Genomic DNA, 26,118 nt, shown 5'->3' on the forward strand with positions numbered 1-26,118 from the left:
TTTATATTGTTGTTCTTTTTTTGTACCAAATATTTATAGGACACACAACAACAATGATGATGATGATTAATTGATATTCTTGAAAACAAAAGATTTACTGTTTTTTGATGTATTTTGGAGGTGTACAATTTGATGTGGGCAGTCAGAAGTCTTACTATGGTGTTTAAATGTTTAATTTTATCATAATAAACTTTTACAGTAAACCACAACAGAAGTGTGGTCCATGGTTCATGCTTTAGAGAAAAAGGAAAATGCTCTTTAAGCAGCAGCCAATTTAGACGAGTGCTCGTTTAACTAATTAGAGTAATCCATAATTTGATTTTAAAGGTGAACCATTAATCTGCCAAATCTGATTCATTTACATTTAGAGAGAGCTGATTCATTAGAGGCTGACTCTGACTCATTTACATTCAGAACCAGATGATTCATTTAGCAACTGATTGTGGATGATCATAACCTGAGCCAGATGGTGCTATTTCAGCCAATGCCTGTGTTAATTGAATCATTTTAGACCTTTGCCATTGTGTAATTTGGTATCGTTTCTCTTCTGTTGATGACCCGCCTTTTTCTCTCCCTCCATCACTGCATCCAGATGCAGCAGCTGCAGTTGTAAGTGTAATACAAGGATAGGATTGTTTTGTATTCAGAATGTCGACAATTATATACAGTAAATCTGTTATGAATAATCGAAAAATACATCCGGGTAAAATTTGAACATCCACATCACATACGCTTTCAGAGATGAGAAAAAACATATAATAATAACAGCATATAATAAAACAACAATAACAATTAAACGATGATACAACATTGAATAGAATGTATAGAGTAGAAAAGGATTAATCAAAAAATGTGCAATGTAACTGAACTATGTCACCCCCATTTTGATACACTATATATGGAATGTTTTAAAGCCTTTTCCTCCTAGCTATGGACGATCTTTGGACCCATCTGCCGAGAATGAAAGACTTTCAGCTAAATATACGCAACACAATGAGCTTGCTAAATGCACATGAACCTTGTACACAAGCTGTTCCAGCTGAGGAATTAGTGGAGAGATGTGATTTATCCAGGAGGGAGTCGGGCTTACCGGTTACCGGTTCGATTCCCGTGCCAAATGATATTGTGTCCTTGGGCAAGGCACTTCACCCTACTTGCCTCGGGGGGAATGTCCCTGTACTTACTGTAAGTCGATCTGGATAAGAGCGTCTGCTAAATGACTAAATGTAAATGTCCATGCTCATCCCAAGAGTGTTCTTCATTAGGGCTTGCTCACCACTAGTCCCACTGTTAATCTTTAATGGGACTGTGTCGCATGGGGATACATGCTTGACGAACATACACACTAAAATAGACATACACACATGCATAAATTCCCTCATTAAGAAGCACAGAGAAGAATGCATACACGTATACATCTTTCTCATTCGTTCTTTCCCTTCTCTCTTTCTCTCTCTCTCTCTCTCTCTCTCTCTCTCTCTCTCTCTCTCTCTCTCTCTCTCTCTCTCTCTCTCTCTCTCTCTCTCTCTCTCTCTCTCTCTCTCTCTGCTCATGCTACATAAATGCTTTGTAATCTAAAAACATGAAGTAATCTGAATACATTTGATTTTCTGTAGCATTAAATCCTTGGCAATAGGATGCATGACTGTGGATCTAGATGCATTTACTTTGGTTAAATCCATCCTGCATGCATCAGGTGTATATCGGGGAGTGGAAGAGACTGGAGAATGGATGGAGGGTACAGCAGAATAACAAATTGATTTTGTGTCCATTGACAACAGAGCTGCATGTTTGAGTGCTGCTCCTTTGACAGAGTGTCGGAGAGCCGAGCACTCATAAAGAGGGAGAGACCACGTGTGACTATACCAACAATGTCTGGAACTGGTGAATCATTATTTCCTCATAAAGCCGTTTGATTTCAATTAGTCATGTGATCATGGCGAGAATTCCAAACCTAAAAGAAACATATTTCAAGACCAGAGACATATTTCTCGTAAATTTCTCGATTTTATTTGAAAGGCAGACTGGGCTGGTATGAGAGAGAAAGACAAAGAGATATTTTGGAGCTCACTTTCCACAGAGACTTGGAATTTGGCTACATTTGATTGGTTTAGCTTTCATGCATTGTGTTTCCATAGTAGCTGCAAAAGAGGGGTGTGACTTAATGTTAAGGATAAAAATAGGCGTGTGATTGATGCGTTGTCCTTTCAGGTGTATGTGTGGGGTAAAGGTACATTTGACATAAATGCGTGGTGGGGGGACGGTGAAGAACACAAACAAAGGGTGGAGGCCGGGGAGGCGGAGGCCGCAGGAAGACTGAGAGCGTCTGTGTCGCACTAGCAATGCACGTGCCGGGATCCCTGCTATGTACCCAGCCCTATTAGGAAGGTGTGCCCTGACGCGTGATATGACGAGTTGCTAGTGACGCGCTAGGTCTCTCGTCTCCTGCATGAACCATCTCCGCTTGATTTTCATGAGACTACAGTATAGTGTAATGTACATTATCATCATCATAAGCTTTATTTTGGACACTTACTAGGTCAATAAATTAAAAGACAAACGTATAATAAAAACATTTTCTGAGGAGGCTCAGACACCAGTGAGTCCACATATAAGAAAAGTATTGTACTGAACTTAGTACACATAAACACTCTACTTGTTAGGGAATGGATTGAGAACAACACTTCACATTCCCAGCACACTTCAGAATCATGTTTTGAAGGCAACCCTTGACGTCATCCTTACACTCTTTTTTGTTTTGGACACTGGCAAGTTCCTCGTTGACTCTGAACACCCGTTGAGGACTCTTCACTGTCCTATTTTGCTCTGTCTGGAGGGTTGTATTTGTTCCAGTACATTCAGACTATTGTTTTTTGTGGATTCTACCCATCACCACTTTCAGTGTCAGTAGCTTCTGTTGTCCCTTCTTTCCTTCTCCTTCTTTACTTCTTTCAACTCATCCAACATTTCTATCTCATTCCACTCCTTGTCCATTAATACTTGGTTCTGCTGGTCTACATCTCTTTGGACAGTAACCTGCCAGTTTGCCTTCTCAACCAGGATACTTTGGAAGTTGACTATTCTGCCCTTGTCTTCACTTTGGTCTCCTCTCCTCCATCTTGTATATTCTCCTCCTGAGTTTGGTCATCTTCACTTCAATCCCAGTTTCCTCTCATCATGTTTTCTTGCTCCATTTTGTCCTCATCTTTAACTTCTCTTCCTCTCCTGTCTGATAGCAGTCACAGTTAAGTTGTTGATGTTATTCATCAGTCACTACTCGGTCACAGGCCTTGAACTCTTGTTTTTCCTTATTTGCAATCTCAGAATTAGGATTGGCTATTTCTTGTTTCCATTCAACTTTGGTTTCATCTCTCTTTAGTAGCTCCAACCAAATATTTCTAGCTTCGTCTCTGGCTAACCACTTCCCTCCTCTTCCTTTTCCAGCATGACCTTCTGAACAGCATCTGCCTGCGCCTTTAAGACCTCCACTTCTCTCATATTCTGCTTCATGTCCACCTTCACCTTCTCTGTGATGGCATTCTTTTGTCCCTGTTTACTTTAGCTTTAGCCATCATTTTCTCCACTTTCGTCTGTTCATTATCCATAATCTGCTCTTCTCGTCTTTTCTATTTTTAGACAATGGCAAAGTTCCAGCTGCAGTAAACATATTAACCTCCATGTAGAATTATAGGAAGATAGGAATAGAATGATGTTTTAATTGAGTAAGTTAGTTGCTTGGTGTTGGAAAATCCCCTGTAATTTATGGAAATGTGTGTTCCACCACCCCACCAATTTCCCTCTTACACGACCAATCAAGCCTTCCAATTAGTGTAGGTGGCCCGCCTTTTGTCAATTGAACCTGTGACACCTGTGACAACACCACTTGGTTACGTATTTCGATGTCTCTAAAGCAAGTATAATATGCACTGATATCAAACGAAATTCGCTGCTAATGGAGTTTAGTTACAACTGTAGACATGCATGGAGTCAGTTCAATGCTAGTCAGAGAAATGCGGGACTGTTGTGCAAATCAGCAATGTAACGTTAGCATAGCAAACTGAAAATTGTTTGAAAATATATGTACAGGACTGTGTAGAGCACAAAACAAGACTGTCGTAATTATCAATTATTTAAACCAAAAATATTACATTTATGGGACTCTCTCGATGACCTGGCAGCCATTGTTGCCGTTTGCGCAATATTCACATACCCCTTGGTTTCAAGTAAGGTCCCGAAAACACTTGGTTTTAAGGGGTACGTACCCCTACCCCTTAGCCCTACCCCTCGATCAAAAAGAGTATTGGGATAGCCCTTACTCTCACGTGAACATGCAAAACTAAGTGGGTGGGGGTATGGGGTAGGGGTAAAACCATAGAGTTATATTACGGTAAAACAGAGAATTGGGATTCGGCCTTAATCCCACTTTAGAGTTTTGTCAGTGTATGATCCTCAAAATGTTTATTCTTAGACCATTTGGTGTGTTAAAAAATATTTGAATTTCAACCGTTTTTCAGGTTATGAATTGGCCATGTTTCAGAAAGCAGAATTTGCCGGTTAAGATCTGCTGGAGCCAGGACCTTGCTGACTCGTATCTCCTCAACATTCAGACTGTCAGAAGTAGCTGACATGCAGTCAATCATCAGGAAAGCTGGATTAGGGCAGACTGTGTCCAAAGTCCATTTGGAACGAAATGATAAAGTCTCATGTATGAGTCAGAGCAGACCTGAAGCACACACACACACACACACACAGGGGCAAGCCGACACACATTCACAAAGGCAGCCCAGAGGGTGTGGGGGTACACACACAGCTTTAGGCTTCAATCCCCTGTCTGCCAGGTTCTGTCTGGCACATGGTAAGGCTGGTCCACCTAGTACAAAGTGCATAAGAAGACTGTCACAGCGTTACTTTGTGGCACATGTAGTGACAGTGTATGCAATTGCAATCCAGGAAAAGGGAGTGTTTTGTCTGTATTGGGTTCACTGTGTATGTGTGTATGTGTGTGAGAGAGAGAGAGAGACAGAGAGAGAGAGAGAGAGAGAGAGAGAGAGAGAGAGAGAGAGAGAGAGAGAGAGAGAGAGAGAGAGAGAGAGAGAAGAGTAATCATGTGGTTGTATGTGTTATCACTGTATATTGGAGTGCACAACAAGTTGCAACATGAGTCAACATGAGCATGGTTTGTGGAGTATCTGTCCTAGTCCCATTTTCGTCCGCTTTTCAACTTTTGAACTCATTCGGGATCAGTGAGCAAACCCAATTTTCTGTTTGAACACTCCAGAGCTTCTCCAAACAGGACACATTGGATGTGTGAACATCCCTCTCCCTGTCTCCCTCTCTTTCTCCCTTACTTCCGTCCTCCCACTCTCTCTCCCTCCTTTCTTACTGCTACTCACTGTTTAGACACCAAGGCAATGTTTTCTTGTAATTCATCACTTTTCTTCATATTTTTTGCTAGCATCTTCCATTAGATATTACTGGAGATGACTATATAATTTTTTTCCCCTTTCTTTCATGAGTACAGCATCTTGGTTAAATTACTTTGATGCTTGAATTGCAAATTGAGTCGTCAACATGGAATACATTACATTTCTATATAAAGAAAATAATGGTTGTTGTGCTTGATGTGTAAGCAGAAAAGATGATCCTGTTTGGAACATCAGATCCTATTTAGCGTAGCAGAATCTAACTGTGCCCTTCTGTCATGAAACAGAACAAGCAAAATGTCACCATGTTCCTCATGGCTGATCAAAAGATGAAAGCTTACTTTCTTTGGCTCTTCTTTGTCTAATTCACTTTCTCTCTTTTCTGTTTTCTCCATTTATATCTGCCTTATATTTAACTCTCTCCCACACACACACACACATACTGATAATAGGAACACACTGACTAAGTAAAAACAGAAGAATCAGTGTGCTTCTATTGTGGGACGATGTTTTACGTTTGTGTGACCATTAGGTCCACTAAGTGGACATCACCTCCAAGTGCTATATTGATTGAGCAAAGAGGGCCCTTTTAAACCTATTTATAAAAATGTTTCTCCTCTTGTTCAATATCAGTCTATTTGTAGCTGTTGGTAGCTTTCTTGTACAGAGTTCATGTCTATGGGAGGATCTGAGCGTTTTACATGGTAAACGATATAGAATATCTGTTGGAATGTTATAGTTGCAATTAGCCTGAATTGATCACAATTGTATGACATTTCAGAGACTGTTCTTAAAAAAAAAAAATAGATATCTGAAAAACAAAACAACTAACCTTCTATAACTATAGACTAATACTGCTTTCAAATGAAGCACACAGATCAGAGTTTTCATCTTTCTCAACAAAGGTTTCCCACTTGGAAAAATTCTTCCATTGTAACTGTTAAGTGCCCACTCAGTCTCTCCCGCTCTGAAGCAATGCTCTCTCAGAAACAGAAAAGAACAGACCTTTAACAGCTCTCCAGATCTAAAGTCTCTCTTTGTGACTGTTTTAAGAATTTGTGCTGGTCCTTCACAAAACCATTGAGCTGAAAACCACTATTCTCTGTCCCAAACAAACTCAAGAGAGCTGGCTCTATACCTGTCTGTCTTGAGAGTCCCTAATGTGTGGGCCAGGAGGGTCCTGCTCTCTCACTCTACATGAGGCCCCATTTGTCAAAAACTTTAAGAGTCCTTGACAGAAAACTGTGCCATTGGTTGATAAGCACTTCCTAAATACTGTCATTAAGAGGACTAAGGAAAGCTATCTTCCTAACTCTTCATTTAACAATGGGGAGCGATATGATGCATGGGGGTTCATTTCAACTGCTGCCCTCAAAGAACATCCTGTTGGTCTGATGGTAGACACTTTCATAATTTTCTTCCTATCTAAAGTGGTGGCCCTCCTCGAGACACTGAGTTAATAATATTTTTTGTTTAGTTGTTTAGTACTCGGTACATCTTACAGTACTTGGTACACCTTTCTCTACATTAAGGCTTCTGTATATATTAATTAAATTTACATTTAGTCATTTAGCAGACGCTCTTATCCAGAGCGATTTACAGTAAGTACAGGGACATTCCACCGAGGCAAGTAGGGTGAAGTGCCTTACTCAAGGACACAACATCATAAAGCACGGCCAGGAATCGAACCGGTAACCTTCTGATCAATAGCCCGATTCGCTAACCGCTCAGCCATCTGACTCCCCATTAATCCCCTATTCATATACAGATACTCATCTGAATAGTTTGCATTCTATTCACTGGTTCGTGATATTCACATGCTATTCACATGCTATTTACATGCTATTCACATGCTATTCACATGCTATTCACATGCTATTCACTGGTATTCACAAGCTATTCACTGATATTCACATGCTATTCACTGGTATTCACAAGCTATTTACTGATATTCACATGCTATTCACTGGTATTAGTTTTACCTGTGTCTCCTTGCGGGTCACTTGTGTGAAATTGTTTTGTAAATTGTTTTGCACATGTGTATGTAATGATCGGACTCAGGAGAAGTAGCAATCCAAGTGCAGGCTTTTAATGGTAGTATAGAGTAGTCAAGCAGGCACAGGTCGTTAACAGGCAAACAGAGAAAGGCAGGCAAATCCAAAGGATAGTCGGGTCACAGGCTTGGGTCGAACAGGGTCTGGCTGGGACATCAGAGGCTAGGCACAGAGCAGGTACGGATGTCAGGCAGGGGTCGTTATCTCGGTTTCTAAGAATCCAAAGGGAAGAGCAGGAGAATGGTCGAGACAAAAACAAAGGTTCAGTACACATAAATCTAGATCATAAGTAACGTCGGTATTGCAGGTAAAGAATCACTAACAAGACTTCGCAGTGAAGAAACAGGCTAAGCTGGTATAGATAGACTGAAATATCTAATCAGGTAAAGGAGATGCAGGCGTGTGTGTGTGTGTGTTGAGGAAATTCAAAACTCTGGTGACTGTGATCTGGGAAGGGGAGCCACCACTGTCACAGTGTATTACACTGTGATTTAATCCTGTGTTTTACCCTGTGTATTTTTGGTATTGGGTATTTTGTTTATTTGTGTTATATATATATATTTTGTATATTTAGCATTGGTAACCTGTTTTTTTGCTGTTGTTTTTCCCTATTCCTATTTCCTCCACCTGCCTTCTGCCACGCAACAATTTCCCCCTGGGGATCAATAGAGTACCAACCTACATGACTACAACTACAAACTACATGAGAAGTCACTCTTACTTAGCTGGGAGATACAGATGTATTCATATCTCCCCAGTTTATTTGAACAGGGACCGACATAAACACAGTGGCATAATGACAATCAAACAAAAGTCTGTCGTGTTACAGCAGTGTGAGTAAAACCAACACATGGTCTCAGCATGCCTCTCTTTCCTCCCCTCTCTCTCTCTCTCTCTCTCTCTCTCTCTCTCTCTCTCTCTCTCTCTCTCTCTCTCTCTCTCTCTCTCTCTCTCTCTCTCTCTCTCTCTCTCTCTCTCTCTCTCTCTCTCTCCCTCTCCCTCTACCCCTTTCTCTCTCTCCCCCTTTCTCTCCTTCTCTATCTCTTTATATCTCTCTCTCAGGATGTTAATTTAACATGGTTGGTTTTCCTGTGTGACCCTCAAGGAATTAAAACCTTTCATCAAGTTCACTGTCCCATATTTACTAATGAAACAGTATGTAATGTACAACAGCGTATCTCAGCTGGCATTCTCTAAAGACAAACGACATCATTAAGATCGTCGTGATGCAAAAGAGAGAATAATAGAATAGAGAAAAGAAAGCAAAGTAACAGTCCCCTGATGATGAAAGTGATATCATTAAAATGGAAACCCAAAATGAATGTGAAGGACTAAAAGAGAACGTATTTATCTCCCCCTGAGCTTAGGGGTGGTAGAAGATGGAGAAGCAGAAAGAGGGAGGGGTGAAAGGAAGCAGAAACCCATGCTGCATGGGGAGAGGACTGGGGCCAGAGAGAGGGGAGAGTGGGTTGGAGGTTCAGATTATAGCTAGGCCATAATGTGAGCGAAGTGGAACCAAAGTCTTAATTCCAGGGGGACTTTGATCTAGAACACCTCACCCAGCCTGGGGGACTGTGGGAGTCGTAGGAGTAATTGGTTGGGTTCCATTTTACTGACGCGCACCAGCTGTGAGAGTCCCACTCAGGGGGAGATTCAGATGAAACTGTTCAGTTCTCCATCTCTGAGCCAGATGAAAACCCCACTCTATCTCTCTCTTCTTTAGTGCATGCAGACATCTATTTCAAATGTAATGTATGCATTTGCACACAGTAAATGGTCTATGAACATTATATACTTCCCCATTACAAATTGTAGGAGAGGCAATTGCTTTATTGATTGAATGCGATGACCAAGTATTAGTTGCGATTCTAAGAAAAATGGGTGTGGAGGGATGGAGAGACTGAGAGGAGGGATGGAGGAGTGTGGGCAGAGCAGCCATTCATCATGTCAACGTTTCCCTTCTTTGTCTGTTTTACTTCACCCCAGAGAGCATTGAAACATTTTTCCTCCTCTGTTCAGCTCCACTCTCCCTCCTCCATGGACTGATTAACTAAGCACGTCTCGCACAACAAATGTGTAAAGTAAAATGTGCATGTAATGCTTTCGAAAGTTACTCGGATGTCAAAGTTTGTTTCAGAGTTTATTCAATTCCACAAACATAGCTATTCTCTCTCTCTTTCTCTCTCCACCCACCCCCAACCACCACAGAACTGTTTCCATCCCTCTATCTCTGTGTCTATCCCTCCTTCCTATACCCCTAGAAGGCAGTCTTCCTCTACCAGCCCTGTCGCTGCCGAGGAGGGGAAGATCAAAGCCTGGGCCAGCTCTAAGCAGCCCTGGAGATCAAAGTTAGGATCATCTATAAGATCCAGTTCTGTATTCTCACCTTGAATAAGCCACAGCACCATGGAGGTCTAAGAAAGAGACATAGAGATTGTGTGAGAGAGCTAGAGAGAAGACATATATAGGTAGAAGAGAGAGACAGGGAGATGGAGAACACAGTGAAACAAAGAGAAAAAAAGAGTCCATTCAAAATGTTGAGTAAAATATGTGATTTACAGTGAGTAAAGAATGACGCCACAGACCAACTTCGAAAATTGGAAGGATGTCCATCAAGTTTACGAAATACACGTGTGATTCCCGCACTTCATATCACCCGTAGAATGTACCCTTCATATTGATGCATGGCCTTTTCTTATTGTACATCCCAGAGTCTGTATGGAGGTCGTTTTCCATTCTGTGGGATTAGGGAGTGGAGACTGAGTGACTACAAAGATGGGAGCTCAGTAGGGGAGCTCAGATGGGAGCAACATGGGGTAAGACAGCATCGCCGCAGCAACGCAGCCAGATTCTGTATGGGAGAGAACGTGCTGGAACAGGGAAGAGGGGATGCAGTGAAGACACAGTGTGGATGATGCCAACATGAGGCTGACATGTCGGATAGTCTAGCAGATTATGTTGGTGAGACTCTGGGGCAGCTTAGCTTCCTGCTTCTCCCTGTCACAAATCAACTGCTTAAATAGTCTGTTCTTTGGTGAGGGGCTTCTGTGTGGCTCAACTCTCTGGTTCTACCAGGGTTGGGGGGTTGATCCCGTATTGTCACAAAACATAGCAAGGGATACTCACACACACAGTAATCTCTACAGTCCCTTTGATTTTTGACCTGAATACATAATAATCTCCATATTATTACACTGCGAGCCCTTTGCATATTAGACACTATCACCTGCAGTGCGTTTACACAGTGTCATTCATCATGCACACCAACCCTGTCTGAGTGATGTCATCAACCTGTGCCATTCGCGGTCACGAGGGGGCGGGGGCGGGGAGGGGGGGGGGGTGTAAATGGGCACCAGGCTCCTTGCTCCACTTAGTCTCCATCTTCAAATAATCAATCATGTGATCAGGACGATGACACACAAGGTGAAAACAGCTGGTGAAGCAGCAGGGAGGAGAGAGATAGGGAACAAAAAGCATAAGAGACTACAAAAAAAGAGAGTGGATGAGAGCAAAAGAGAGAGAAAGAGGGAAGGAGAGAGAGAGAGAGAGAGAGAGAGAGAGAGAGAGAGAGAGAGAGAGAGAGAGAGAGAGAGAGAGAGAGAGAGAGAGAGAGAGAGAGAGAGAGAGAGAGAGAGAGAGAGAGAGAGAAAAAAGAGAGGGGGGAAAGCCCCCCTGTTTTAGACAGGCTTTAGAAGGTTAAGCTACAGCTGGACCCATGAGGACTGCTGAAGGGCAGAGTGAACAAGGACATCTTGAGAGAAGCAACCCTTTTTTTGGTGCAGCATTTCTGACTGACATTTACTCTCTGTGTGATTCATAGCCTGGATGGATCACACATCTCCCATGATCTCCAGGGATAACAGAGATACGGAGTTCCACACTTTTAAACAAACAAGTTGTGAGGTTATGTTGACACTTCATAACTTGAGCTGGTACTGTAGGAACAAGAATCTGGCAGAGAGCAGTCTTATCTACACAACCACACCAACCTGTTCACTGAAGAATCACTAGTGATTATGAATGAGTTATATCCTGCAACAGATATGGTGGAAAAGTTAATTTATCCCACTGTGTGTGCGTAGCTGCTCCAGGCCTTGAACACTTAAGAGCGAAGGATCATCTTCACCCGGGCCAGTAACCTCCCCTCATGTGAACAAGGTCTAAGCAGCAGTTTGAAAGGTCACAACCTCTGCAGTCTTCCATGCTGCATGACTTAACAATCCCCCAAAGATCACCACCACATGGACTGACGATGCAGAGAGTGGGCTTACTTATTTACTCTTTCCTACGCGAACATAGGAACAGACCCACATAGATACTCCTACATATACTATGCCGAAACATACACACACTCTATGAAATATTGGTGCCACTGTACTCCAGTTACCCAACGGTTATAGGAAACACAGATTTTCATGTGCGCTTCAATTTCTTGCCCAAAAACGGGAGAAAATCCAGAATCACACACTGTTGTGCTGTCGTGTTTTGTGGAGATGTGCACTCATCCTCATCTGTCAAAATCGTCCTCCGATTTTCCTCGCTGTTCGTAGCTGCTCAACGTTGACCCTCAGCGAAGGTCGAATGTTTATTCCACCATTTGAGCAATTCCATGAAAAGAGATAGGCCTACTGAATGCCAGCGCCCTATAATGAACCATGATAAGAAGCTACAGCAGTTGGTGTACAGTATATCCTCGGGCTGACAACTGAACACAGAGAGAAAACCCCCACTGCGAAAATAATAACATCCAGAGTATCAGCCATAATCCCTTTTTCTGTTCTCTTTATTAGGGAAAAGCTTCCAACCACACAAAGCGCCACCATCTGCTATCCAATAGCAGTTACCGCTAGCACACTGTAATCCACACATCAACTGTGTACGGAAATTAGGGACATGAAGGAGAAAGAGAAGGCGGAAGAAAGAAAGAAAGAAAGAAAGGGAAAGAGAAATTGAGAGAGGGGAAGAGATAGAATGGACTCGCAATGGATAAAGATGAGGATAAGTCACTTATTCGACAGAAAGTGTTTGAACTTTTGATGAAAGTGTATGAAGGAGACATAGTGGGAAAAAATTGAGAGAGATTAAGGGAGAACAAAGGTTTGTAAAAGGTTCAGTGGTTCAGTCATAAGACTGCAGAACATTCCCTGTCAAAAAAGACATTGGATCCCCAAAACACACACACAGGAACACACACACACACAGGAACACACACACAGATGTACACGTGCACTTACACGGTTTCTATTGCCAGACACATTCCTTGGAGAGAGACCTCTTGTCTGCCCCAGCGAGCATGGGTACTATCACACCAAGAAGTCAAAGGTCAACAGAACTCGAAAAGGTCAGGGTTGTCCTGCTCCACAAGCATGTCCCCCATTCCGAGGGTGAAACCCTCTCTGACTGAAAGTAAGATAAAGAATGCATTTCTGGATCCCCCATGTGTACATTAGCGAGCAAAACTGTTTGTGTTGCGGTGACACTCGAGTCACACACTCCAAATGTTTATGCACATCCATATCAGTATGTGTTTATTGACCTCCTACAGCTTTCAGATACGAAGAGACCTGCAGATAGTGAGCTCAATGTGATATGCTTGAAAATGCTACGGGTGCCACTGACTTGGCTGACTGGAATGGTTGCAAAGTGCAAAGCTTTTCTACGTGGTGTACTAGGCATGGCATCAGGAATGCTTTTAGTCACCCTAATCAAACACTATTTTGAGCCACTTATCCGTCTGTTTCGGTCTGTGTACAGGCCTGCCATACATTCAGATTGTCTGTCTGTCTCATTTCCTGCCAGTCTTATTGCATGCCTGTCTATCTGCCTCATGACCTACCTGCCTTACTGCCTCAATGTATTTCTTCTTGAGCCAGCCTGCGAGTCTGCCCCATTGCCCACCCGCCTGGTTGGTCGGTAAGCTTGGCAGTGAAAAGGCAAACCAAGGAACTGAATGACCAACAAAGCATCCAATCAAATACTGATGAAAAGAGCTCAGCCATGCACAGAGTGGCACCAGGAAGAGTAGGGGGTAGGGGACTGCATGGTCAAATGAGTGGACAGCCTGCTTTGTTTGCCCACAGTTAGTATGACAACACAGGCTTCAGTCTAAGTCTCCCAAAATGTCGCCTAGTGCGTCAAGACATATACCACATACACACACACACGCGTGTTGTTTGCGTTTTGCAGAGATGACATCTTGAAATCTTAGAATAGAACACCTCCCCGAGCATGCATACAGTTGACATCTGTGACCAACCCAATGCTTAGGACTAGCAGAAGGTTTGCACAATAATAGCCATCAATCATGGCACAATGGTGAAACTGAATTTATCTTAACATCCATGGTATGAACTGTATGCCATCTCATAGATGTGACAGGCTGCTCACACTGATATGAGAAAGAGATAATCTGCTGCTGGAGGAGGGACAGATGTTCCCCATCTTACTTCTGGTGGGACATGCTAAGCCGTAACGATGAGAATTGCCAGTGTGGAAGGGCTGTTACAACAGTCATGTAACACAAACACACACGTGTACAGGCTATGATGAGACACATCATGCTGGAACATTCTGAACAACACCAGTTGTAATCCGATGGATGAACATGATTGGATTGATGACGACATGGGCTCTAGGGTTTCGTTAAAGAGATGTTTGAACACTGTGAAGGCGTATGTTATTTCATCTTAAAGTGTTGTACTGAAAGGTACCAAAAATGACAAATGTACACATTTTATGTCATTTGGGACGAAAGGGACTGGCAAAAGACCTAAATATGAATATAAACGTTTGTCTATTTCACTAAAATAAACACATCTCACGTTTATTTTGAAGGCATTTAGTTACTTTCATATTGAGTACAAAAACACTATATCGGATGAAGTTAATACATTTTCTATGCTGAATATTACCCGCCAAAATGGATCAAAGGGGTTAGTAAATGGTTAAGAAATAGTCTGTACTTATTTTAATGTACAGTTTCATGATGGTGACATTTTGTGGTGAACAGCGCTCTCTCCTGGTCAGATGTCTAATTATAGACAGACTTTCAAGAGCTATAAATGTGCTACAAATGTGAGAGTAAATGTCTGCACCGCTAACGATGTACAATCTGATACAATAACTGTTGAAAGTAAATCCGAATAAGTGAAAGGAGATGAAAGCAATGTCCCGTCCCTCAAAACAGACACAGATACCACAGAGGAAATGCATGCTCAACTGTGAAGAATTGTAGGAAGTGCATATTTTGAAGGGAATTAAGAGCAGAAAACTGGGGCGCAGGATTAAAGAGCTTCCCCCTCTTCCCTTCCCCAGGCTGCTGCCACCCACTCACCTCTGGTGGCTGCATGGGGCTGAGAGCGTGACCAGCCAGCCCGCCAGCGGCCCTAGGCAGATCTGATGATGGCAAACTAAGCCCTGGGTGAGTGGGATGATGGTACAGCCATCGAGAACACTGTTGAGGGGTTCTGATTGTTTCAAGAGAATTGAACTGAGTTGGAGCATTCTGTAAAGGTTCTCTCTCCCGTTCCATGTGTGAAGGTGCAAGTAAGTTCATGTTAAACTCATTAATTCTTGAGTACCATCTGCTGGCAGTTTGGTGAAGTGTGTTATACATGTGTGGATTCAGGCAGTATAGCTATGGAATAGTAGTAATGGTGAGTTACACATAAAATGCTCACCATTAGGTTTCTGCCCTCTGCCTGTTCTGTTCGTTTAAGTTATGTTGTCCCTGGTTGCGCTCAGTGGTTGTCACAGAATTCAAATAGGCTATTTTGTTTAAGTTAGAGTTAGTGAGTAGTTTATGCAAAATGTAGACTGGACAAGGTAGGGATGACATTTTGGGAGATTTATTAGGTTGACTGATGATTATGATTGATCTTTGATTGAAGTTGAACATAATACTTTTACACCAGGAGAACTGTACATGTTTAGAGCATATCACACAAACAGCTAAATGGAAACATGATAAACATTAGACGTATTCATTTCAGAATGTATTTTCCTTTTATATAAAAATAAAGCATGGCTAACATGGCTGCACTGTGACAACCACGTATAAAATACACAGTGGCAGTTTAAAATGGAGGCTGATAAAACAATTTAAAAAAAAACATAAGTAATCCCAAAAGTGACAAGTCAGTAAAAGGTTATCATAAGGAAATTGTTTTGTTTTTTAAGTCAATAAATCATTTATATTAATCTTGTATTATTTATTGTCTTTTCTTACCTCATGCGTAAAATAGGAAAAGTAAAAGAAAAGTAGTTACAACAAAAAAGGGAAGGAAAACTTTTTGGGGGCAATATTTTTACTCTGAGAATCTTTGACTTGTCCCTTTTGAGATTCCATAGATTTGTGCCAATAGGCTATTGCCAATATTAACTATTTAAAAGGTGAAAACGCATGTAATGATTTGAATCCATAATTATTTGTATATTATTATATAGTTACATATCAAATTATTTATAATAAATAAAGTTGAGTCATCAACAATGGAAGTGGTTGTGTGTTGTGTCATATAATATAAATAGTATAATGATATATATATATATATATATATTATCAATGTTCTCATGCCATTGTGGGGGACATATTGCAGTTTTTCTCAAAAGCTAACACACTAAAACCAGAATTTGAGACACAATTACCAAAATCTAAAACTTGTGAACCTTATCTTGCACCAATTCTGCACAAATGAAAACATTTCCTGCTTTTCAATAATTTTGCAATCCCACTTTTTGCTAAACAGTTAACAATTCTCTATATTTGGCACAATCTTTTTTGAAATATTGTTAAAACACAAGAATGCTAATGTGTTACACAAAATTATTTTGACTTTTCACATTTAAAATTATTAATATTGGCACAAATCATTCTCCATAGTTTAAGTCATTTATTCATCCAAAGTCTATTTTCCAACAAATTTATTGACCCAGTATTGTTCTGTGTGGTGCTTAATGGTTCAAAAAACAGCATGTGACCTTCATTACGCAGGGCCCTTTCGCAATGGTTTCATTTGCTGTTCTATCATCAAGTCAAATTCCTCCCTCTCTCTGTTGGGGGGAAAAAACAAAACAAAATTCACCCATTACCCATGATTACATCTGATTGGTTTTTCTATTGCAGTATTGTTCATAATCACCCCTCTTACCTTTTACTAAGACATGGCCCTTTGAGATACTTGTCCTCTGCTCTCTCCAGTGAAACCTTGTCCACACCAGCTATGGCATAGATGATGGCCTGGTACAAAGGAATAGCAATGTTGACAACAACATATATTTCATCGAATGTGAACTACACTCTCACACAAATCCAATTTGGAAATTGTACCAGAACCGGAATCAACCATTTTAACTACGTACAGTGCCCTCAAAATTGCTTGGGACAAAAACATGTAATTTTCTTGTGTACTCCAGTTTTAGATGTGTCACAGTTGGAAAACTGTCGCCTGGCGAAATTGTTTCTCTGGCTAATCGGTGGTTTGCATCTTGCAGTTTGGCCTCTGTATTTTTGAAGTATGTTCCTGGTGTATTTATTCATTATGATTTTTAATTGCGAGTACTTCTACCATCAACTGAGGGTCTTACCTGGCCTAACAGTCACTTTGAAATAAATACAGTCACCCTTGTTCTCTTCTCATATTCTGATATTGGCTTCCTTGACTTTCATTGGCACAATTCTGTTCCTCAGGACGAATGGCAGCAGCAGGTTATCAAAAGCCTAGAATGAAGACTAGGTGCTGATAGCTTTATTAAACCTGCACCAACATAGCAATTAAACACACCTGAGGAATCGCAAACACCCGTTAATCCTGAAGGGGGGGGACTATGTATAAATTGTGTCATCATTTCTACATGTTGTAATAAAGATTTATGAAAACGAACTTTTACACAACCTGAGAATGTGCCTTTTAACCCCATTGTTTGATTACAAATCTAAAACTGTAAGAGTACAGAAGAAGGTCAAGAAAAAAAAAGTTTTGTCCCAAAACATTATGGAGGCCACAGTAATTGAACACTGGGGTGGACTTCACACCAAATGGCTATCTGACAACATTCTCTAAAAGGTAGCACAAACTTAGAAGTTAGACCTCAGGGAGCAGGACGTCGAGAACGAAGCGGATGCGATCAGCGTCGACCAGGCAGCGGGCGATGCAGGGGGCCTGGTCGTAGACCCCCTTCAGGTACAGGTACACCTGGTCCAGCTGCTCCTCGTCCTCCAGGTAGGTGTCCACTACTGTCCGGCTGGCCCGCAGGAAGGAGCGCAGCCACTTGGACTGCTGCTGTCCGCTGATCACTGCCTGGAGGGGGGGGGGGGGGGGGGGGGGACAGGCAGGCATTCAGAAAATGACAGTGTGGAAACAGAAAGAGGGCGTGCAGACGCTCTCGGGAGATCAAATTATAGCATCCTGACCCCTAAGAATAACATCGGAACCCTTGGTGCAAAATGCTGGTACTGTTATGCAGGAGGATCAAGAACGACGGCCAGACGCATTCAAAACAACACGACAGGGTTTCCATGCAACCAAACAGACGGAACCCTGGGATCGCCTCCCCACCCTGCTGTACCCACCAGCAGACGCTTCTCCACCCGGCGCTGCTTGATGATGAAGTGCACCAGCTTGTCGTTGGCACGGTTGCGTGCCGCCTTTGAGCGGTCAGGCAGGAGCTTCTTGGCACCCTGTTCCTCCTGCTGCTCGCTGGAGCTCTCGTCCTCATGGTCATCCAGGACCACGTAGTCCTCCTCCATGATGAGTTTACTGGGGAAGGTGAGAGCAGAGGTGCCCTGAGGGTACATCTTCCTTACTGGGCAGCCTGTGGGGAGAGGGGGGGGACAGCATGGTGGTGTCATTGGAGATCCTATTTTGGTTTGGCTTCACTGAGATTTGGCATGTCTGGTAGGCCTATGTCTATTACATGGGTGTCCAACTTGCTGTTTGAGCAACAAAAACATATTTTCTTTTATGCTCTTAATGGTGTTGGGTATCCCCAGGGTAAAAGGGTTGCGAAGAACAAAACTTTTTAAATGGGAAAACCGTTGAGACAGGACAACTTACTTATGTCATCAGCAAAGTATTCAATAAAGGAGCCAGTGAATGAGCCACATCCTGAAAAGACAGGAGCTCACATTACAGACCACATCCCAATACTGTCATATTTTTTCTGAAAGAAACTTTGATGGTGCTTGCTATAAACTTTTTACCGATACGGATTCTATAGTCGGTAATCAGCTCCCGGCACCATGTGATGGCACCCTCATACTTCTCTTTGGCTTTTTCCTGTCAAGACATGGAAGATAACTATTTGTCAATAAGATTTTTTTTAAGTGGAAAGGAAAAATACGTTTTTAAAAAGAATAGGAAAGGATTGAGATATCACATTTACCATAAGTTGATCAGCCTCTTCACAATCAAAAGGCTTCAAGGTCTTTAGCGCCACAGAAAAACTATGAATCCAAACGGTTAGGGTTGATTGTCAATGTCAAAGTGAGGCTTAACAACAGCAAAAGAGAATGGAGTGCAGTAATAATTCAATTACAACTGAAAGGTCCTACCCTTTGCGTATCCTCTTTTTGTCAAGCAGTTGATCATCAATAAAAACAATGCTTGCCTTTTTTAGCTTTCTGTTTACACGTTTCACCTAAGAAATACAATTCTTTAAAACTTTCCATTTTAAAAACCTTTCAAACAACATAAATGTGCAGAAGTTACACTCACCATTGCTGGCCAGAAAGGGTAGTTCCTAAATTTGCACCAAACACATATTCCCTCTGTTATACTTGGGGGCTCTGAAAGACAGAACAAAGATTGTCTCTATTTTGTATCAAATCAAGTTAACATGAGCAGAAACCATTCCAAACGTACTCCTCACGTTTGTCAATCTGTATCAAAAAACTGGGTAGTTCCTCTTCATCCTCCTCCTCTTCGTGCTCTTCCAGGAGAGAAAGTGAGGTCAGATGATCTTCTTGCAGACTCAGTTCAATGGACAGGTCTGAGGACAGGGTAGTTTCATCTGGATTTAACCTGACTGGATAAACAAATACAACAGTATTTGGCACAACCCCATAGATATATGAAATCGTGTTTGCACCTCACTGGCTGCAACATGTATATATTCCAGTACCTTGGTCCGGTGACTTCGCCTCAGACAGGGGCTCAAGCCTGGGTCTACAGCGCTGGTAAGACTGAGAGTTGGTGGCGTTTTCATCATCTCCCCTCGTCTTCGGTCCCTTTCTGCACCTGCGTTTTGCTGGAGGGCACTCAACAGAGAAGCAGGGCTGTGCCTTTGTCCATTTCTCATTTCCCTGCGGTTTCACAGCAATCCGATTCTTCCTAGGCCGACCTCTGCCCCTGCGTGGGGGGATTACCGGCAACTCTGATGCCTGGAAAAAGTGCAGGTTATGAACAGCAGTCACTCAGAATCTACAGTACATCAAACTATATAGTTGTCATATGTGGTTCACACAAATTGTGATTATGAACAATAGATTAGTATACAAGACCTTTTCTAAAGGGGCTGTATCCGACTCCTTCCATTCACTAATAGGTAGGGAATCTTGAAATGTCCTACAAAATTCTACAGATGACAGGGGGACAGGGAGTGGGTTGATTGTAGACATGCTACGGTCTGGAGTGGAGCTGAGACAGGGCCTTGGAAACTGGCATGGTTGCTTTCTGCATCTCCTTGGTGTGCTTGGTAAGGAAAAATTGCTTTCACCTCGCAGACTAGGCATATCTGTAATTCTGGTAAATTGGTGAAGGTGTGAGGATCTTTCAGATTCATTTTTGACAAATGATTTTCTTGACGTATTCTGCCGCTTTCTTCGAGTCCCTACCAAATTGCTTGTTGGTAGTTGTTTTTTGGTTCCTTTTGATACTTTTTCAGTCTTAATGCATCTCTTGCGGGTTTTGCTCTCATGCTCTTTTGCCAAGGTATCTGTTAGTGTCCCAGTGGCTAAGTCATTTGAACACTGGGACAAATCTGAGAAAGTCAACTTTTTCCTTTTTCTTCCATTCCCTTTTTTAGTCGGTCCCGTCACAGGCTCTTTCAAGACCTTAGAAAGGCAATGTGGATTAGACTTGGGTTGGGGTAAAATATTTCTTTTCTTTGACACATGTGAATTCAGTTCTTTCTGTGGCTTTGAATGACAACTTGTATTTGACCTGTCCCCACATGCATGGCAAGTTTGATGTCTGTTGTCAGGTAATATCCTCTTTCGGAGATTATGTCCATTGGTAGTAACCTCTGTGACAGACCTTTGTTTCTCAGGGGAAATAAGTGTTTTTGATGGGATGGGGCTTTTTGACTGAACGTTTGCTTCCAAAGTGAGATGTTGTGAAGAGAGTGCATTGCACCGACGACTGGTGCGGCGTAATCTTCCCAGGATGGGACAGGAAGGGCTGTCGTCTGAGGATATCATGTTCATGATACTTCAATGCTTCAACTATTTAAGTGGGTTTCGCTTGTCATCTTAAGCCTTGTTTAACTGTGAAGAGGAAACCAATGTTATTTTAAGAGTTGATAATGGTGTATCGGTCATGTGTCATGTCAAGTCTCCTAGTTTAGTAAACTATCGTGTTTATGTTGTAATTCAATTCAGCGTAGCTAGGCTAACAACAATCTACGACAAAAACAATTGACATGTAAGAATGTAAACATCCGTGTATTTGTTGGTAAGCATACGTAATACTTAACTAGTAGTGCTACCTGGCACACAAAATATTTGGCTAACTATATAACTAGCACCCGATAAATAATGACTGTAGGGCTCGCACAAACTTAGAGCTAGCGTTTCCGTTGCTGTGTTGTAAAAATGTTGTATTAGCTAGCTAGCATAGCTAGCACTAGTGGCTAACTGTGTTGTCTTGCCCATGGCGAGCCTGCAACTGCAAGCTGATTCTAAACTCTCTGAAACTGCAAACAATCGTTTTTTCTGCACTAAAAACAGCAACGGGTGAGGCAAACTTGTTTGGTCACAACGAACAATAGAAAAGATGATGCCTACTCACTTAAGTTTTCAACATTCGTCGTCGCAAAAACTTTAATTTCCTGGTTTGCCACCTGGGTTTATGGGATATGTAGTACGCTACTTTTGTAGGATGACGCTGGCACATAACATTATTGTCAAATAGCCTAATTATGTCATTACCCTTTTGCAAAACGTTACATTGCATTATTTAAGGTAGCTTAATTGTCAAAATATATTTTTATATAGGTGTGAATTAACTTTAATTTTAAGTGCCCTTCAATGCTAAACTGTTTCTATACACGTTTTCAATTAATGCAATTTTTTAATTAGCATAATGATAATTATTAATTGATCACATCTAAAAGTCAATGGTAGCGCTTGACCATCTAGAGACAGCTATGTTTGATGGCCATCAATCGGTTTCATTATGTCCGAATTTATAGAAAGATAGCTAAATGACCATGCCTGTTATGAATATAATTCTTCCGTATAACGAGCCATCTACCGCAGTTTAACTTTTTTCGCTAAAGAAAAGAATGACCATCTCATTAAATCCTAGATTTGTGAATGTATGAAGGCTGTAGGTAGGCTTACACGTATTAAATAGCTTGCGAATTAAGTTTAGACTGCTATTTACATTTAAAACATGGAAAATTTTAATTCGTGTCATTATTTTGCATCAGTCCTCACCAGATGTTCACATTCAGTGTTTTAATCAAACATGTGTGATCTCACATTAAAGGGTTAACCCGGGGAAACGGAACTATTTGGCTCGTGACGCGAGTTGGCTTGCGCTGAGAATGTGGGCAGGAAACGCAAGACAAGAAGAGAGAAGTGATCACGTTTTCCAACGCCGTTGTATACGAAAAGCAACAAAATGTGCAGCAATATATATTATTAGTGTCCTGGAACAGTCGTTTTCCACGGATTCATTAGTCTTGGATATTTAGAGACAATCCTCGAAAGCTTTCACGACGAGGGATTTGACCAGAGAGAGCTGCCTTCGTTCCCTGCCTGCCTGGTTGAAAACATCGGGGCGGCCAGCGGGTGGGACTGGGATTGGAAAGAGGATTCGTGGAAAGGAGCCGTCTGCTCTCTGAAGCCATGAGGGAGTATAAAGTGGTCGTTTTGGGTTCGGGTGGAGTGGGCAAGTCAGCTTTAACTGTTCAGTTTGTGACGGGATCTTTCATCGAAAAATACGACCCAACAATAGAGGATTTCTACAGAAAGGAGATCGAGGTGGACTCGTCTCCGTCCGTGTTAGAGATACTGGACACGGCAGGAACCGAACAATTCGCCTCTATGCGAGATCTGTATATCAAAAACGGTCAGGGATTCATTCTGGTCTACAGTCTGGTCAACCAACAGAGCTTCCAAGATATCAAACCGATGAGGGATCAGATCATCCGCGTGAAAAGATACGAGCGAGTGCCCATGATCTTGGTTGGAAACAAGGTGGACTTGGAAGGCGAGAGAGAGGTCTCTTCCGGGGAGGGAAAGGCGCTGGCTCAGGAATGGAATTGCCCGTTCATGGAAACTTCTGCCAAAAATAAAAGCTCGGTGGACGAACTGTTCGCTGAAATCGTCAGACAAATGAACTATTCTGCTGTTCCTAGTGGTACTGATCAGTGTTGTTCGTGTATTCTTCTCTAAGAAAACATAAATAGCTATCTTGCTAGATATGTGAATCCGAGCGATAAGGCCTAAAAGTCAAGAGCATCGAACAAGCCCTGTTTTGAAAACTTGTTGATAACTAAAGAAACGGTCTCAGTGTCTTTAGGTCATTAGTATTTGAAGCTTCCCTCAGTTGTCTTATTGCACACAAATCGACGACGAATACAACAATCGATTATGTAAATAGCCTGATAAGTGTTTACATGACAAAGTACTTGAATGTTTGATTTTTATAGCTTTGTATATGACACTTCTCTGGAAATGTGCCTCAAGGGGAATGTCTTATTGTGAAACCTAAGAGAGACACTTATTTTCTTGTCATGTTCTCTGTTTTGGAAAATGTGTGGTGATTTGATTTTTGTTGAGTTGTACTGTTACATGTCTTCTGGGTGGATCCTTCAGTATTGGACGAACATATTAGACTCCTCCCCCAGCATAACAGGGGTTGGTCACTTTTAGGGGATTCTTGTAGACTGAAGGAAAACATCCCAGAAACATAAGTAAAATGTTCTTATTTGCTTATTGTTCAATGAAACTCTAAACCCCAGCCAGTCAAGCCTTGCACAGGTGATTGGAATTACACCTGAACGTCTGAGCCCCAAAATACCATCCCTGATCAAGTTCGCTACAGCAAAACCTGAACAGCTCTACCCTCTCTCGGATGTGTGGTACAGCTAAAGAGAGAGAAAGGTGTGCATTGTAATTAAAACATTAGTGGATCTAACAATAAGACTTGCACTTCTGTTGACACTGTCCCTCTTCAGTGTTCGTAACTAAGGACCTGTAGTGTGTTATTGTCCAGACATGGGGAGACCGAGCCCCATGTCGAGTGCCTTCCGAAGAAAACAACTGACTGTGCCAACTGATGACCCCCTCTCCTTATACAGAGACTCTGAATGGCAATCACAAAAAAAATCTTTACATTTCCTTTTACTAACTTTACCTTTGTTCTCAGTTGATCGTCGTGAAAGAGGCGGTTTAAATGAAGCCTTCTTCCTTTTAAATCAGTTTCATTTGGGAAGTTGATGTAGACCAACTGTTGTATTACGCCATGGTTTGGCCAGCTCTTCTGCAATGGTACTACTTTACCAGGAAAAACAAAAAACAACCCAAACCACTTACAGTATGTCTTTTAGTTCAGTGAATTGCAAGCCATGTCTGTGTTATTCTTTTTGTTTTGTTTTTTATTTTTCTAAAATGTGAAATTCTGACTCAATTGTAATTTTGACCTCTGACAAACCTTTTACCATTCAACTATCTGCTTTGGAAGACTTTTAATACATAAAGCATTTTATGTAACATGTTGGTTAGAGGCTTCTTTATTTCATTCAAAGACATTGATGCATTTGTTCATGACATTTTATCAGATCATTTTACTGCAGTACTTTATTTGTAAAATCTTTGCACACTCTACTTTTTGGTAGAACCAGTAACTGATGTTTTGCCTTTAGTTAATATAATATTAATATAAGATTAATGATGTTGTATCAGTAAAGAAAAAGTATTCATTTGAACAATTAGCCTATTTTTGAATGAGCCTAGATTCAAGGTCACAGCATAAGGCATACCATACATAATATGCACATTTCACCACATATATATTATTTCACTAAAATACTATACAACTTTAGGAGTATATTATTTATGTACCACTGTTTGGGTAGTGGGCAGGGCTTCCAGTAAGTGGGTGTGCTGGTTAGAGCCATTTCCCTCAACCCACAGGTCTAAATATTTTCTCGATGGTAGAGAAGGACAGAGAGTGCTTTGTCTGTAACCAACCTGAAGCACAACCTAACTTTAGTGCAATGTTTTTACAAATCCTATCACATTCAGAGGTGAAGTCATCACCATATTGAGGTGAAATAAATTCACTATATTGTGGGGTCTGATCTAAATAAGCTACGACAAGGAGAAACACACCAGCCATTACTATGGACCTGTAGTGTCATTAGTATGCATTATGCAAGAGCACTAAGTGTGATAGAAACAGAGATAGAATGTGAGTAAATAGGAGTTGGTGCAAGATTGATCTGCATTTTGTCTTGTTCTCTTGTCAAGAATACCTCACAAGGACATGCAGCCAACATGGCCTCTGCCTGGAGGGCTTTGATCACATGACCTGCTCTCCGCATCACCAAGACACAGCTTCCTCGATGAACTCAGTGACCCAAACATTCTGACTGATGTATTGTTACATGCCTTCGCCTGTGTCTCAGAAACCAACCTACAGATACTGCCTCTCCCCTGTGCTCTGGGGAAATCCCATGAAAACAGGTTTAGCTAAATAGCCAGCAGCTGTTGTGTATCTGATGGTATATTGTCACTTAATTATTAACCAATGGTTGGCCATTACTGTCAACAAAGGGAATCAAGGCATTATTTCAGGAATGGCTATTTCCATTCCATATTCTCTGTGGTGATCTGGCCTTCTGAAGAGTGACAGAATGCAGTGTGACCTGAATTTGGTGTTCCTGGTAGAGGAGATTCATGTCCCCGAGGAGCCTGTGTGGAGGCAGTCTGGGTAGAAAGGCACCAGAGAGAGACCGTGCCACAAACATTCTCCTTTCATGTGAATGAGAACATACCACAACTAGAACCCCACTGACCACAAAGGAAGTACTTGACATCCCCTTGTGATGATGTTATATAGCTTGTACATGTCTGCTTATCAGAAGTGTTCAGTAGCTTATTATCTGTGTGGAATCCTAGGCCAGAGGAAGGGTGGGTCAGTTGGAGATTTCCTGTCTTCCTTTAGAGTCTAACCGCTGCTAGGCCTGCTGTTGGTGTGTTGTGACACTTCCTCTTAACCATGCAGAGATGGGTCACACTCAGTGAAGTGGAAAGCGTTTACTGCCTGACCTCTGAATGTGATTGGCCAGGAATCCACGACACAAACCATGTACCCCAGATCCAGAGAATACTCTTGGTTACACGTACCCATGTAGTGTGTACGAAGGGCATGGAGTGGGGGGGGAAAGGGAAGATGAGACGGTTTCACTTG

The 26,118-nt window shown here is 41.8% G+C and overlaps 2 protein-coding genes across 2 annotated transcripts; one reads left to right on the top strand and one right to left on the bottom strand.

Moving 5' to 3' along the window:
• Positions 1-15,314: 15,314 nt before the first annotated feature.
• On the bottom strand, positions 15,315-21,524 carry LOC136959581 (PWWP domain-containing DNA repair factor 3B-like). Its single transcript, XM_067253962.1, has 13 exons — positions 21,484-21,524; positions 19,977-20,960; positions 19,598-19,856; positions 19,346-19,501; positions 19,192-19,262; positions 19,029-19,114; positions 18,860-18,920; positions 18,678-18,753; positions 18,532-18,582; positions 18,048-18,289; positions 17,566-17,775; positions 16,627-16,715; positions 15,315-16,528 (listed from the first exon to the last, which is right to left on the bottom strand). Exons 2-13 carry the CDS (start codon positions 20,898-20,900, stop codon positions 16,462-16,464), a joined length of 2,292 nt encoding a protein of 763 aa, XP_067110063.1. The 5' UTR covers positions 20,901-20,960; positions 21,484-21,524; the 3' UTR covers positions 15,315-16,461.
• A 734-nt stretch (positions 21,525-22,258) lies between these two features.
• LOC136959268 (ras-related protein Rap-2b-like) lies at positions 22,259-24,410 on the top strand. The gene has a single exon (XM_067253554.1). The coding sequence runs from the start codon at positions 22,548-22,550 to the stop codon at positions 23,094-23,096; it is 549 nt and encodes a 182-aa protein (XP_067109655.1). The 5' UTR covers positions 22,259-22,547; the 3' UTR covers positions 23,097-24,410.
• The last annotated feature ends 1,708 nt before the right edge of the window (positions 24,411-26,118 follow it).

This window comes from Osmerus mordax, chromosome 16 (assembly GCF_038355195.1).
Source record: "Osmerus mordax isolate fOsmMor3 chromosome 16, fOsmMor3.pri, whole genome shotgun sequence".
Taxonomy (NCBI): domain Eukaryota; kingdom Metazoa; phylum Chordata; class Actinopteri; order Osmeriformes; family Osmeridae; genus Osmerus; species Osmerus mordax.